Source organism: Macaca thibetana, chromosome 2 (assembly GCF_024542745.1).
Source record: "Macaca thibetana thibetana isolate TM-01 chromosome 2, ASM2454274v1, whole genome shotgun sequence".
Taxonomy (NCBI): Eukaryota; Metazoa; Chordata; class Mammalia; order Primates; family Cercopithecidae; genus Macaca; species Macaca thibetana.
In genome coordinates this window covers 154,103,669-154,119,977 of record NC_065579.1, presented here as the reverse complement: position 1 = coordinate 154,119,977, position 16,309 = coordinate 154,103,669, and the positions used below count along the sequence as shown (strand labels likewise).

At 41.2% G+C, this 16,309-nt stretch overlaps 3 protein-coding genes across 5 annotated transcripts in view; 1 reads left to right on the top strand and 2 right to left on the bottom strand.

Moving 5' to 3' along the window:
- The window catches only part of NDUFB4 (NADH:ubiquinone oxidoreductase subunit B4), an 812,324-nt gene that overhangs the window by 599,877 nt on the left and 196,138 nt on the right, over positions 1-16,309 (top strand). The gene's annotated exons all lie outside the window — the stretch shown is intronic.
- LOC126949250 (cytochrome c oxidase copper chaperone) overlaps positions 1-16,309 on the bottom strand; it is an 846,236-nt gene that overhangs the window by 710,217 nt on the left and 119,710 nt on the right. The window lies entirely within an intron of this gene.
- The window catches only part of FSTL1 (follistatin like 1), a 54,585-nt gene continuing 45,922 nt past the window's right edge, over positions 7,647-16,309 (bottom strand). Inside the window, exons 10-11 of the mRNA XM_050781899.1 lie at positions 13,243-13,319; positions 7,647-10,356 (exon numbers count right to left, since the gene is read on the bottom strand). Coding sequence (XP_050637856.1) covers positions 10,312-10,356; positions 13,243-13,319 — 122 coding nt within the window. The 3' untranslated portion in view covers positions 7,647-10,311. The remainder of the gene's footprint in view (positions 10,357-13,242; positions 13,320-16,309) is intronic.

Sequence of the window (16,309 nt, the reverse complement as noted above, 5' to 3'; positions counted from 1 at the left end):
CATTCTGATACCAAAGCCTAGCAGAGACACAACAAAAAAAGAGAATTTTAGACCAATATCCCTGATGAACATCGATGCAAAAATCCTCAATAAAATACTGGCAAACCGAATCCAGCAGCACATCAAAAAGCTTATCCACCATGATCAAGTGGGCTTCATCCCTGGGATGCAAGGTTGGTTCAACATACACAAATCAATAAACGTAATCCAGCATATAAACAGAACCAAAGACAAAAACCACATGATTATCTCAACAGATGCAGAAAAAGCCTTTGACAAAATTCAACAGCCCTTCGTGCTAAAAACGCTCAATAAATTAGGTATTGATGGGATGTATCTCAAAATAATAAGAGCTATTTATGACAAACCCACAGCCAATATCATACTGAATGGGCAAAAACTGGAAGTATTCCCTTTGAAAACTGGCACAAGACAGGGATGCCCTCTCTCACCACTCCTATTCATCATAGTGTTGGAAGTTCTGGCCAGGGCAATCAGGCAGGAGAAAGAAAGAAAGGGTATTCAATTAGGAAAAGAGGAAGTCAAATTGTCCCTGTTTGCAGATGACCTGATTGTATATTTAGAAAACCCCATCATCTCAGCCCAAAATCTCCTTAAGCTGATAAGCAACTTTAACAGTCTCAGGATACAAAATCAATGTGCAAAAATCACAAGCATTCTTATACACCAATAACAGACAAACAGAGAGCCAAATCATGAGTGAACTCCCATTCACAATTGCTTCAAAGAGAATAAAATATCTAGGAATCCAACTTACAAGGGATGTGAAGGACCTCTTGAAGGAGAACTACAAACCACTGCTCAACGAAATAAAAGGACACAAACAACTGGAAGAACATTCCATGCTCATGGATAGGAAGAATCACTATAGTGAAAATGGCCATACTGCCCAAGGTAATTTATAGATTCAATGCCATCCCCATCAAGCTACCAATGACTTTCTTCACAGAATTGGAAAAAACTACTTTAAAGTTCATATGGAACCAAAAAAGAGCCCGCATTGCCAAGACAATCCTAAGCCAAAAGAACAAAGCTGGAGGCATCATGCTACCTGACTTCAAACTATACTACAAGGCTACAGTAACCAAAACAGCATGGTACTGGTACCAAAAGAGAGATGTAGACCAATGGAACAGAACAGAGTCCTCAGAAATAATACCACACATCTACAACCATCTGATCTTTGACAGACTGACAAAAACAAGAAATGAGGAAAGGATTCTCTATTTAATAAATGGTGCTGGGAAAACTGGCTAGCTGTATGTAGAAAGCTGAAACTGGATCCCTTCCTTACACCTTATACAAAAATTAATTCAAGATGGATTAAAGACTTAAATGTTAGACCTAAAACCATAAAAATCCTAGAAGAAAACCTAGGCAATACCATTCAGGACATAGGCATGGGCAAGGACTTCATGTCTAAAACACCAAAAGCAGTGGCAACAAAAGCCAAAATTGACAAATGGGATCTCATTAAACTAAAGAGCTTCTGCACACCGAAAGAAACTACCATCAGAGTGAACAGGCAACCTACAGAATGGGAGAAAATTTTTGCAATCTACCCATCTGACGAAGGGCTAATACCCAGAATCTACAAAGAACTTATACAAATTTACAAGAAAAAAACAAACAACCCCATCAAAAACTGGGCAAAGGATATGGACAGTTCTCAAAAGAAGACATTTATGCAGCCAACAGACACATGAAAAAATGCTCATCATCACTGGCCATCAGAGAAATTCAAATTAAAACCACAATGAGATACCATCTCACACCAGTTAGAATGGTGATCATTAAAAAGTCAGGAAACAACAGGTGCTGGAGAGGATGTGGAGAAATAGGAACACTTTTACACTGTTGGTGGGACTGTAAACTAGTTCAACCATTGTGGAAGACAATGTGGCGATTCCTCAAGGATCTAGAACTAGAAATACCATTTGACCCAGCCATCCCATTACTGGGTATATACCCAAAGGATTATAAATCATGCTGCTATAAAGACACATGCACACGTATGTTTATTGCGGCACTATTCACAATAGCAAAGACTTGGAACTAACCCAAATGTCCATCAATGGTAGACTGGATTAAGAAAATGTGGCACATATACACCATGGAATACTATGCAGCCATAAAAAAGGATGAGTTCATGTCCTTTTTAGGGACATGGATGAAGCTGGAAACCATCATTCTGAGCAAACTATTACAAGAACAGAAAACCAAGCACCACATGTTCTCACTCATAGGTGGGAATTGAACAATGAGAACACTTGGACACAGGATGGGGAACATCTCACACCGGGGCCTGTTGTGGGGTGGGGGGAGTGGGGAGGGATAGAATTAGGAGATATACCTAATGTAAATGATAAGTTAATGGGTTCAGCACACCAACATGGCACATGTATACATATGTAACAAACCTGCACGTTGTGCACATGTACCCTGGAACTTAAAGTATAATAATATAAAAAATGGGAGAAATAGTGTGATAAGGGACAGATGGAGAGGGTAAGTTTGATGCTACAAAAGAAGGGGGAGAATTGCTGAGCAATGCCTTTCAGGAGGCAGAGGGATAGGGTCTAATGCACAAGTACAAGGTTTGCTTTAGGTAAGATTATGTACAAGGAGGTAAGATAAAGTATATGGGCATAGATGAAGAAAGGTGGATACTGTGGTAGGGAAAGCTTCTGGAAATTCTGATTGCTTCTAGTTTTCTTAGTGAAACCAGAGGCAATTCATCAGCTGAGTGTGAGGCTGGATATGGCAGTATTAAGGAAAAAGAATGAAAAAAGTCATCTAGGAGAGTAGGAGATAATAACTAAAGAAATATACCAGGCATCCTGGGTAGTGCTAAAGGCACTTTTGAGGTTCAAGACCATGAATTTAAAGTGAGAAAGCCTAGGCACGGTGGCTCACGCTTGTAAACCCAACATTTTGGGAGGCCAAGGCGGGAGGATCACCTGAGGTTGGGAGTTCGAGACCAGCCTGACCAACATGGAGAAACCCTGTCTCTACTAAAAATACAAAATTAGCTGGGAGTGGTGGTACATGCCTGTAATCCCAGCTACTCAGGAGGCTGAGGCAGAAGAATCTCTTGAACCCGGGTGGTGGAGGTTGCGGTGAGCCAAGATCGTGCCATTGCACTCCAGCCTGGGCAACCAGAGCAAAACTCTGTCTCAAAAAAAATAAAATAAAATAAATAAAAAATAAAATAAAACAAATAAAAAATAAAGTGAGAAAACTCAGTGTGGTTGTATTTTATGCAGCCTAATTTAGCTGCTTGAGTACAAACACAGAATGGGAGGAGAGTTGGGTTAATTGAATGTTGAAGTTTTGCTGTGCAAGCATGACAAAGGAAGACCTGCATGCTAGAAAGTGATTATAATGATCAACCATGGAATCTAAGCTGGGATGGGGAGGATGAAGGATGCAAAATGGGAGAAGCAAAGTGAAAAAGTGATAGGATCATTGGATTTTAGGACCTGATGGCAACCAAAGAATTGTTAGAGTTGAGGTATCAGAGAAAGTGAGTTGAAAGGACAGAAGGTAGTTGTTGAAGAGTAGGATGCTTGAAATTGAGATTATTGCCAGTGATATGATCTAAGTTCTAATGAAGAGGAAAGTGGCTAAAATAAAATAGAGAAAAAAAAAAATCCTTGGGGGAGAGGAGGTCAAGGTCCAAAGGAGGTCATGGGATAGATCATTTATGAGATAGTGACATCAAGAGTTATGACAGAAGCAGTGATGCAGAGTTTTACAAAGTCAGCAGCTAAAATCAAGGAATGGTAGAGGTGGGGAGAGGAACAACAGAAAACTGTGATGAAAGTGTAGTGGATAGCAAAGTCTAATGACTTGATGTTTTAAACTGAAGGCTTGTAGAGGAAGGAGCAAAAAAGATCTAGTTTATGAAAGATGTAAAGAAAACCACACCATTTGAAAGGGCTATGGAGGAAGTGTCCTCAGAGGGGAGCCAAGTTTCAGTTAGAAAACAAGGTGAGGGAAATGTTAACAGAAGCTAAGAGTAGAAGGGATTTGTTGGTGATTAATAGCAAGTTCTAGAAGGCACAATAGAAGGGTTTCAAATGTTAAAGCTCTTCCACAACATGGATTATAGTAAGCAACTCCTGGTTTTGCTCGTTCTGTACCAGAATCTTGAAAGGACCTACTTGATGGGTAGCTATGTACACCAATGCATAAGTGATGGCATAGTTCAGGTTTTCATAAAGGTATCTAATGAGGTATTTGTTTATTTTGAGAGAGTCATGCTCTGTTGTCCAGGCTGGAGTGCAGTGGTGCGATCTCAGCTCACTGTTGATTGCTCAAGCAATTCTCCTGCCTCAGCCTCACAAGTGGCTGGGATTATGGGTGTGTGCCACCATGCCCAGCTAATTTTTGTATTTTTAGTAGAAACAGGGTTTCGCCATGTTGGCCAGGCTGGTCTCGAACTCCCAATCAAATGAGTTTTTGAGAATAATTGGGCACACATGCAGAAACAAGATCACCTGTAGTTTATCCTACTTGTTTTCAAATAACAATTTATAAAGGTTCCTATCTCACTCAGAGTAAAAGCCAGATTCCTTACATGGCCTATTAGGACCACAAGATATACCTTTCTCACCCCTCAGTCCCTTACCCTGCCTTGTCACTTCTTTGCCCTTGTATTCTGCTACTCTCTCCCTCATTCACTTCAGCCTGCCAAGCTGACACTCTTGCACTGGCTCTCTCTTGTCTGGAATGCTCTTGTTCAGATATCACACATCGAATTCCCTTGGCTTAGTCTTTTTCACTTTCTCAACGAGGCCTTGTGACCACTATATTTAAAATGGGAAACTGAGACAAACTGAGACACTCCCTTACCCTTCACTCTCCTAGCCCCCCTCCTCTTGCTATACATGGCCCTTATCACCTTCTAACATATCATAAGCTTTACGTATTTATTACATCTATTATCTAGCTCTCCCTGCTAGAATTTAAGCTCCACAAAGTCAGAGATCATTATCTCTTTTCACTGGTCACAGGTAAGTCCGAACACTTAGAACACTTAGAAAATGCCTGGAACATAGTATAGACACAACAAATATTTGGTAAATGAACAATAAATGATATTGATCTCCATCTCTACTTTTTCCTTACAAAAGAGTTGAAAATCACCCTTAACCAATCATAGAACAGAATGCATCAAAGGACAGTTGAGGCCCAGTTTGGATCCCCTTCTATATTGTTCTTACTCCCTTAATTACAACCTTAGATTTAGCTTATATATTCCAAGACTGGCAATGTTCTGTCCTCCCCAAGTGGATATTTCTGCATTCTTTTTGAGGGCATCAGAGTTCTATGCTGGCCATTTTCTGTCCTTAAGCTTCAGCAATGACACAGATTTTAAAGGTCTTTTGTCTTAAAGACAGAAAGGAAAAGATGTATAAATTGGGTTATATAAAGAGTGAAGTTTTCTACAAGGCAAAGCATCTCATAAAGTCAAAAGAAGAAAAACAAACTGAGAGAAAGTATTTGTCACATTCACGACAAATGGCTAACGATATACTTATGGAGAACTATGACAAACCAATAAGAAAAAGACCAGCAACCATTAGAAAAACAAGCGAAGGAAATGAAAGAAAATGACAAGAACCAATTTTTCATGGGAAGAGATTTAATCTTACAAAAGGAATAATGAATATAAAAAATAAAACAAGGAGTTACCATTTTTCCTCTATCAGAGGCCAAAAAACTTGAAGGCGTAATGTTTGCAAAAATGTAGGGAAATAGATATGCTCAGTTTATGTACTTTCGGCAGGCATGCATACTGGTGCAACCTCTTTGACTTTATAGGCAATCATAGGCAAATTTATAAATGGACACACCCTCTAAGAGGATGGTTTTATTCACTGTATTTTCCTTGATACAGTTTGGATTTTTACCACATATACATATTATTTTTTCAGTAAAAAAGTTAAATCATTAGAAAAACATTAATTCTCATTGACAGGAAGACCCTCCTTCCTATTCATACAGCAACATTTTACTTCCTATGTCACACCATGAAGCAGCCCCCAGCAGCAGGAGGCCAGAGTTGTTTTCATGTCCCACATCCCGGCTAGGATTATTCCAGGGCTCTGAGGGCATCTGCTTAGATCTATCTACACATTCATATTTTTTCCCTTCCTTCCTTCCCCTTATTTCAGAAATAGTTCAAGAGGACTGAAAACTTGATAAAGAAGTTCTAAAATAAAGTGGATCAAAGTAACATACTTCTTTGCACAATTCATAATATTAAATTTTGATGAAAGGAAACTTAACTTCTGAATTATGCTTAGTTTAGGTTATTTTAATAATGTTGCACTTCCTGAATACATACATACTATAACAGCAGAAAAAGTTTTCCCAGAACACAGTAGAAGGTTGGGAGTAGTTAGCCAAAATTTAAAAGTGGTTGTGGACAAGGTACCCTTCAAACTGGGTTTAAGATTCCCTTCTGAGAATGAAAATTTGAAGAATCAAACTGTGACAAATGAGATCAGTAATCTGTAGCAATCACATAACAAAAAAGATTGCCTTTTAATATTTGATTAGTATTTGGGTAATATCCAAATCCAATCAAAGTGATCCAGCTATAATTTTAGGATAGCAACACTTCCACATGACTGAACTGAAGAAACCTTAAACCTCATCGACTATATGCTCTTTTGGGAGGCAGAATTATTGGGGGTGGAGAGTGCACGATACATATGAAAATGGCAGGTTGGAAAACATTAGGCATGTGTCCCCAAGATGGAGCAGAAGAGGTTTTAACCAGCCAACACTCAGCCCACTTGGAAATGTTTATCCCCATGGAATGTGTGTATCAAGGAAGTGCCATTAAGGTTATTTAGCCTGTCCCTGGCAACGATTCCATGTTCCCTGTACTACCTTCCCATGTTTGTTTGCCTTCTCACAGGCCACTGCAGTCAGCCTCACAGGATGCCATTTAGTCTCCTAAATCGTATGGGGGATTTAGAAGTCATTTAATTTAACATCTTCCCAATACAGGAATGCACCCTGCTATGGTTTGAATGTTTATGTCCCCCCAAAATTCATGATAAAATTGAATCCCCCGAAGCAATGGTATTGAGAGGTGAGGCTCTTGGGAGATGATTAGGTCATCAAAAGTTTAACCCTCGTGCCCTTATAAAAGAGGCCTAAGGGAGTTTGTTCACCCTTTCCACCATGTGGGGATGCATCAAGAAGGTGCATTCTTTGAAGCAGACAAGCTTCAACAAGCCCTCATCAGACATTAAATCTGTTGGCACCTTAATCTTAGGCTTCCCAGCCTTCAGAACTGTGAGCAATACATTTCTGTTGTCTATAATTACCCAGTCTGAGGCATTTTGTTATAGCAACCTGAAGGGACTAAGACACTCTCTGACTTGTCATCACCTTCTACTCCAGACCCACTATCCATGATCCTTTCAAAGAAACTTGTTCTGCCAGTCCCCAAGTAAACTTCCCATCCAAGCTGCAGTCCCAGGAGAAACTCTTCAGTCCTTTGTAAGGCTCCTGAAACTCCAATCCACTCTTAGGAAGTAAATGGGTAATGTTTTCACAACTTTATTTGGCCTTAATTGGGGGAAAGGAAACCAATAAAACTATCACTTTAATTTCTTTATTCATCAATAGTATCCAAAAAGAATGAATCAGGAGTTACAAAAACAAGTTAAATGCAATATGGAAGCCTACTAAATACAAATACAAGTTCACAAACACATATGCAACAGAAACTTGTTTAGATTGTTTCTTGAAGTTTGACTATTTAAAAACATAGGTGTAAAGGAAAGACATTCAGACTGGTCCACGTGGGCTTGTTAGCAGGCAGAGGAACCCTGCTTTCAAAAACTGAGAGTCCAGAGTCACGGCATGTGGGAAGGTTTCCATGGACACTGGATCTTAACAGATGCTATAGTGTTTACAAAACTACACACACAGAGAAAGCCCAAGGAAGCCTGCAGGCTAAGCCCTATGCCTTTAGAGGGCTGAAGGAACCAAACCTGATTTAATCCTGTTTGCTTCATGCAAAACTTTATGCAAGACTTCCCAGACTAGGCTATTTAGCAGCTTTCCATGAATGGTCCTCAGATCATGTGATTCTATGTCATAGACAACAGCTGCCCTATTTACACAGAAGCAGAGGAATGTGGATTTGCTCTTGAGAGTTCAATGTTGCAGGATAGAGTAGTCTTGGATGGTAACCACTGTTCTAAATATGACTAGTGAAGAGACACTGTGGTTTTTTTGCTTTTAACAAACTGATACTCTTGCTCTCCTCCCATAGTGTCCAAGGGCTGGCAAAACTTTTGATTAAGGCATGCTGCTGTGAGTTCTCCAAGGCACTTGGACAGGGAGCTGCATTTCAGACTGAACAAGTGGAGTTTGAAGAGAGTTTTTAGATGGGATACACAAAAGCTTAAAATGCTGAACAAAGTGGAATTTTCTCCTTTCAAATAAGAACAAGGAAAACTAGAAGGAATTATATTTTTGGCACAACAGTTTCTCACAGTTGCTTGTGCATTACAACCTAAATGATTTCCTTCTGATGGTCTTTAATCTACTTTCTACAAATGAGATCTTATGTCAAGGCTTTAATCTTTGGTATTCCAAATGCATCTTAAACAGGGTAGTGAGTGGGGTTAACTATCACAGAAGTCGAAAGACACAAGACTAACTGTAAATGACTGACCTCCCCAAGTCACAGTTTTAGGATTAAATCTCCATTTTCTTCCCCCTGTTGAATTACAAACTTTCTTTTATCCTCATCTCTAAGGGAATGCTTTCTATTTCCAGCCGGAGGTTAAACATGAAATGCAAATATGAAGACAGAGTGGGGTGGTTCTCTTTCCCACTCTCTTCCTGCTTTACCCATGAGGACTCTGTATCACAGCACAACCTGTAGCGTCATCAGGCTGAGATCAAATTTGGTCATCTTGTTTTTGGCCATCTGACATTTCTTGTTCTAACAACGAGATTTCATTTATTCTACAGAGAAGAAGGAAAAATCACAGGAACCTATCTCCCCTCTGGACCAATGATCAGAACCACAGAATTTATAACTTATCAAATCAAAAGGCTAGTGCATTCTTACCAGCTCACTGGAAACTGAGGTCCAGAAAAAAGAAGAGAGACAGGGCCAACTCACTCTCCTAGTTAGTTGTAGGCCAATGAGCATATTGGTAGGCTGGGATATCCTAAGCCCGCTTGGCTGTACTTATCTCCATCCTTGGGAATACTGGTTTGCCTGAACTTCTCAGAATAAATAAAAACAAATTAATGTTTGGATCTCGAAAGTTTTTTATGAAGATGCTTCCTCCCCTGGCTTCGGTCTAAGGCACCCCTTGCTCCTCTGGCAGATAGTGGACTGCTGGAAGCTGGGGGGCCAACTATGGGCTGCATCTAGTATGTGGCAGGGTGGGGGCATCTGGGTTATTTGAGCCCCTGCACCAGGAAGAACCCCAGACTCCTTCCACCTATGAAGTGGTGGGACTACTGAAAAATAATAAAAAAAAGCTTAATACCTAGTCAAGAAAATAAAATATTAAAAAACAATAATATAATGATAATAATTGAAGAATAAAGTCAACTTGCCAAAAAAAAAAAGTGTTTTACAGAGAAATAGCACCTTTGGTAAAAAGTATTTTTAAAATTTGGTTAGGTTGCCAAGGGCCTCAAAGTATACAAGTATCTGCATCATTTGGGTGTACTCTCCCAGAAACTCCATCTAAGTCTGAGGGACACTGGGTTAACTAGCAGGATGGCTATGTATCTAGAGGCAGTAATTGGGACCAAGAGATGCGTGGATGCTGGAGGTCTGTCATGCTGACGGCATTGGAAAGAGGCTGGAAGCAGAGAGCGTTCCTCTCTGTGGAACTTCCCAAACCTCTCCTCCAGGGACACCCTGCTAAGTTCTCTCTGGCATTGTGTGCACTCCCTGTAACCTGCTGACAGATGCAGTAAACTCAAAAGAGGTTCAGATTTGGGTTTGTTCCTCTTTCAATCGTGATGCAGTTTCCTTACTAAACGGCCCCAGAGCACCGTTTACAGTTTCTCTTAAAGCACTCCTAGAAATGAAGGCTGTGGCCCTTCCCCTCCTAGCCAGCCACCTTCATCTCCTTTATTGCAAAACAAATAAACAAAATGAAACTCATTGCTATATAAGCAAATACTGGTGATTTGGCGACTGTAGCAGACACTCGTGTATACTGGACTCAGCGCTGAAGTGGAAGAGAAGATGCTGGGCTCCAGACACTATCCTGTGCCGCCTCATTAGATCTCTTTGGTGCTCACTCTCTTGGTCTTTTCAGCTGTTTCCTTTGAGATGTAAGAGAAAATAGGCGTCATGGAAATATTAAACAACTGTTGGCATTTATTCTTCAAGACTACATAGCATTGGCATTTACGAGCTTATGCTGAATTTTAGTTGTTTACTTGTCTGGCTCCTCTGTGGACAATGAACAACTTGAGAATAAGAACTATGGCCTATTCATGATATGGTCATGCAGGGGCTGTCTACTGAATTAAGCTGACGCCATTTGGACTCCTATGAAACAAGCAGATCAGACATTATGGTTCCCATTTTAAGAATGAAAAAAATGATGTTAAATGGAAATGCTACAAGATGTTCTGAATCCAACAAGTCCAAAGAAGTGTTAATTAAGTACAACAGGTTCTGGAGGCAGACTGCCTGAGCTTCAACGGGCTGTGCTACTTTTTGGGTGACCTTGGGCATATTGTGAAATCTTCTATGTCTCAATGTCTTCAACTGCAAAACCACAGTAATAAAGTACCATCTCTTACAACAGTGCCTGGCACAAAATGGCCAATAAGGACATACGAAGATGCTCAACAACATCATTAATCACGCGGGAAATGCAAATCAAAACCACTTCACACCTGCTAGGACAGCTAAAATAAAAAATAACAGTAACAAAACCATTGGTGAGTATGCGAAGAAATTGGAACTCTATGGTGAAGATGTACAATGGTGCAGTAGCTTTGGAAACCAGTTTGGCCATTTCTCCAAAGGTTAAACATGGAGTCACCGTATGACCCAGCAATTCCACTCCTAGGTAAATACCCAAGAGAGCTGACAACATGTATCCACACAAAAACTTGTGCGAAAATGTTCCTAACAGCTTTATTTATCAGGGCCCCCAAATTGAAACAACCTAAATATTCATTAAATGATGAATGGGTAACACAACATGTGGTATATCCATATAATGGAATGTTACTCAGCCATAAATAGGAAAAAAGTACTGATTCATACTGTAAGAATGAACCTTGAAAACATTATGCTAAGTCAAAGACCGAAAAGGCTATACTGTTGTATGATACTACTGTAATATGTCCACAACAGGAAAATCTATAGTTAGAAAGTAGATTAGTGGTTGCAAAGGGCTGGAGGAAGATGAGAATGGAGGGTTACTTCTAATGGGTATGGGATTTCTTTCTGGGATAATGAAAATGTTCTGGAATTAAGATAGTAGTGAGATGACTGACAATCTTAGGAATATGTACTTTAAAGGGGTGAATTTTATGCTATGTGAATCATATTTCAATTAAAGAAATAAATTTTAAAAAACCTGACAACAGTGGCTGATATCTAGCAGACACTGCTGGGGTTCCATCCATAGCCCCTTTGTGTTTAATGTTTCGGTGTACACTGGCATGACTTCCTACCTATTGCCAGCACCTGCATCTCTGCCTGACGCCTTTCTCTGGCTGCTGTAGCCTACTCTGTCCACACACACTGGTAGGCCACAAATGCCAGGGAATTATTGTTTCCCAGTAGAAGCCCTCAGCCAGTGGCTGATGGGAGTTCTTGTAGAAACAGCCCAGCTTCATCCCGACTCAGGCACTGTTACTCCATTCCCAGAGATCCCCAAGAGCATTAAGAGCCACTTGTTAACAGTGGTAACATGCCTGAATACACACTCTTTATTACTTCCTTCCCTTCCTGGACTCATTTCCCAAATCTCCCCCTGGTGTTTCCTGGCATTGCTTCCCAAATAAACTGTGTACTTGCATCCTTGCCTCAGTATCAGATCTGAGGGGACTCACATCAAACACAGAAACTTAAACATATTAGCTATTATAATTCACTCCGTACTGTCTGATAACTACTGTATCCTAGACGAAAGTAATTCCTATGAAGTTTTTTTTCTCCTTCATGGGATTGAACTCATTTGGAGACTCAAGACTGGTGAAATCTGAAAAAGCAAAAGTCTAGAAGCTTTTGCTTCTGCTTAAACAACTGACATGAGATTTCTATACTATCAGTAACAATGATGACAAAATGCACATCGAGAATGATTAATAGATATGAGCAATTACTATTAATAGTAATAGTTCTGTTTGCTCATGTCAAATATTTCATATCAATAGTTTAGCAGTTCTTATGACCATTACATTCCTTAAAAACTTCTATGTCAGAGAGAAGGCTAATACTACTACATTTGGTCTACAGACAGGTAATGGAAGGTGCAATATCCTGTATTAAGACTACATAATAAGCCAGTAGGAGGATGGGCCAGGAGTTCAACAGTTCCACAGTATGTCAGAGGATCACTATTCTGCTAAGAACTCTTTCCCCAAGGAAGCCTTTAACTTAATGACATAGAACCTGAACAATGTTCTTATTATCTTCTTGAGTATCTGGGAAGGAGACTCTTTGTTAACCCCAGGCTATTTTCTAGCTAGACTGATGTTGAACTTAAATCCTTTCTGCTGTGGCCCCAATCCACTACTTTCATACTCACTGAGTGCTGACTACATACCAGGCCCTGTGAGACTGCAAGGGTACAATGATGAACAAGTTACAGAGCCTGCTTTCAGGAGCTCACAGTCTTTGGGTCTGGACACTGGTCATGACAGGATACACACTTCCTTAAACCATGCTTATATGCAAACCACTTCCACCTCATTTGCAAATGACCACCTGCCTGATTTTGCCTTATGTATCCACTCACTGAGCTGTAACCTATACCTGTTGAGACCTACAGGGCCCCATGAGGACTTCATCAGGAAACTGTCTGTATCACAGTTTGATAGTACAGGTGATGGGGTATCACTCAAGATCTACTGTATTGAACAGAGCGTGCCTCCTTGGTCTCCTGGGGCACTGGGCAGTGTTTGAGTGGTATAGGGCCTGATGGCAACAGCAACACCTGAACCAGCATGGAGGCTACCATTCACCTGATGCTTCTGGAGCTCCTGGACGTATCTGGTCATCTCCTCCTCTGTCTGAGTCTGGGCCCCCTTCTGATTCTTTCCTGCAAGAAGAACCAAAGCTCAGAGCAGTGGCAGCTGTGGTAAGCCAGTGAGGAATCCGCCAAGATCTACCTAGAGGCTCTCAATTCATCTCCCATTTAACTTGCGGAAGGAGAGGTGAATTACCCACATTTTCTAAGTATGAAGGCATGAAGGGGCCCTGTGTAATTGATACCTCCAAGGTAACACACTGTAACAAAGCAATCTATCCCAACTCCTCTCTGGCTTTTGTTCCTTTAACTGCTTAGCACATCCCTGCCAGAAGCTGGCCCTGCAAAAAAAGTTATGGTGAAAACCTGGATCCTGACACAGGAGATTCCACTGAGACAATGACTCTCAGCCATTCACATACCATCAAAATGTCCTGGAGAACATTTGAAAAGATAGCTGTCTAGTTCCACCTTCAGAGATTCCGATTTAATTGATGTGAGGTGGGACCTGGACACCAGTACTTTTTTTACAAGTCTTTCTGGTTGGTTCCAATGTGCAGCCAGGGTTGACAACCATTTCATCTAGCAATGTTTCTCAAACTTGCAGTGATAAACAAAAACAAAAACTACACAGGTTCCCAAGCTGCTCTTTTGCAAATGCTGATTCACTATGTTTAGGATGAAATCTCTATGCTTATCAAGAAGAATGTTGACCATTAGGAAACACTGCTAGGACGTATCTTCCAAACATTGCTATCAACCTTCCCCTCACAGCAGTTTCCCTTGGCTCTGCCTCCACCTGGCTTCACATCTTGATGCCCCTTTTTGCCCGTCCCATTTTGATTTGTGATCTAAGATCAGACTGCTCTCAGGTACTAACCTGAAAATGCCCCAGAATGCTGGCTCCACAAACTCCTCTCAGATCCATGGCCTACACATCCATACGTGCTCAGACCCCTGGGGCACCACCATCTAACATGGATTGCTCCATGTTATACCCACACAGAGTTCTGGACTTAGTCATCTAGGGAGGATGAGCAGCCCACAGCTGAGTGGCTGTGGAAATGGGCAGTGTCCCATGGGGCTGATCATTTGAATTTTGTCTGATGCATGTGATAGAGATTATTATCCAAATGACCACGCTTATTCTGTAAGCCAACTGCATACCAACTGCCTGCACCTTAGAAATGGAGGGCTACCTTTACAAAGCCAGAACAGCAGCAGTTAGAAGCGGAGAGGTACTGAATGGAGTTTAGGGAAGACAGGTATAGGATGCTTCATGGTTGAGGCAGGCTAGGCCACTGACTGTTTTGAGATGTTTTTTGTTGGTTTCAGTAGCAACTCTGTGTTTCTTCTGGAGATCCTGGCTTGGTCTTGACTTCCAGGAACTTGTAGGAATTTCTAGTCTCTAAATAGCCTCTTCCTGTTCTTTCACCTGTCCCTGGAGTTACATTGCTTTCCTGTCTTTCCACACCGAAAACAGACTTGGTTCTGGGCAGTGGTAGGCCAGTGATACCTTAGACAGTACTGGACCATTTATACTGTTGGTGTTCTCTAGGATCCTTGTCTAGAAGAGCCTCCTAGTTACCATTTAACCTGATCTTCCTGAACATGATCCTAGGTTCCAGCCAGTTCTTAACACAGTTAACTTTTTTTTTTTTTTTTTTTGAGACGGAGTCTCGCTCTGTTGCCCAGGCTGGAGTGCAGTGGCACAATCTTGGCTCACTGCAAGCTCTGCCTCCTGGGTTCACGCCATTCTCCTGCCCCAGCCTCCCGAGTAGCTGGGACTACAGGCGTCCACCACTACGCCTGACTAATGTTTTGTATTTTTAGTAGAGACGGGGTTTCACTGCGTTAGCCAGGATGGTCTCGATCTCCTGACCTTGTGATCTGCCCATCTTGGCCTCCCAAAGTGCTGGGATTATAGACGTGAGCCACCACGCCCGGCCGACACAGTTAACTTCTTCAACTTTTTTTTTTTTTTTTTTTTTTTAAGACAGTCTTGCTCTGTTGTCCAGGCTAGAATGCAGTGGTGTGACTATGGCTCATGGCAGCCTCAACCTCCCAGGCTCAGGCAATTCTTGCACTTCAGCCTCCCAAGTAGCTGGACTACAGGCATGTGCCATCACACCTGGCTAATTTTCACATTTTTGTAGAGATATGGTCTCGCTATGTTGGCAAGGCTGGTCTTGAACTCCTGGGCTTTCCACCTTGGCCTCCCAAAGTGTTGGGATTATAGGCATAAGCCACTGCCCCTGGCTGATATAACTTTAGGTTTACCCTAGCTGGTGAAACTTTTGGGCCTGGTTCCAACTGACCTTAAGGCAACTCTCTGTCGCAGACCTAGCTTCGACACCCTTCTCTGTCTTGCCTCCACTCTGAATGTCCCTGGTTCTTTGCTAGGGCTCGGCTTTAAGAGTCCCTCTTGATCTTTGGCATCATTGTAGCCCAGGACCCAGATGGGACTCCAGTGGTTCCAACATAACCTGTAGCCTCACACTGCCCCCCAAACTCTCAGATTTCTCTGTCTCCCCAGACCACCCTGCACATATCTCAACTAGCTCAACTTTCTCTTTTTAAAAAAGATTACCCATCTCTGTTAGTTGAAAGAGGGTCTACAAACATTTTTTCTTTTTCTGCTGGGTATGGCAAGGAGAAGTCATTTTGTCTTTCAACCACCAGAGTCTTTTGCTATTTCCTAAGGTGTTATAAGGATCAATGGGTTAATATGTAAAATGCTTAGAAGAGAGCCTGGCAAATGGTTCTTGCTGAGTAAGTATTTGCTTTCACTGTTACTATTCCATTATTATTTTTAATTATTATTAATTATTTTTATTTTAACATTTTAATTATTAATTATTATTTTAAATTATTATTCCATTATTACTATTTCCATAATGTTACTATTCCATTATCATTTACTTTTGCCCTGGGTCTTGGTCCTCTCTTATTCCAAGCCTCTGGAGTGACTTTCAAACTGAATGCCTATAGGATAAGTGCTTTGCCCTCAAAGCTCCCCACTTGGGGCTCCAACCTTACAGGTGTGGGTCTGCCAGTTGCTC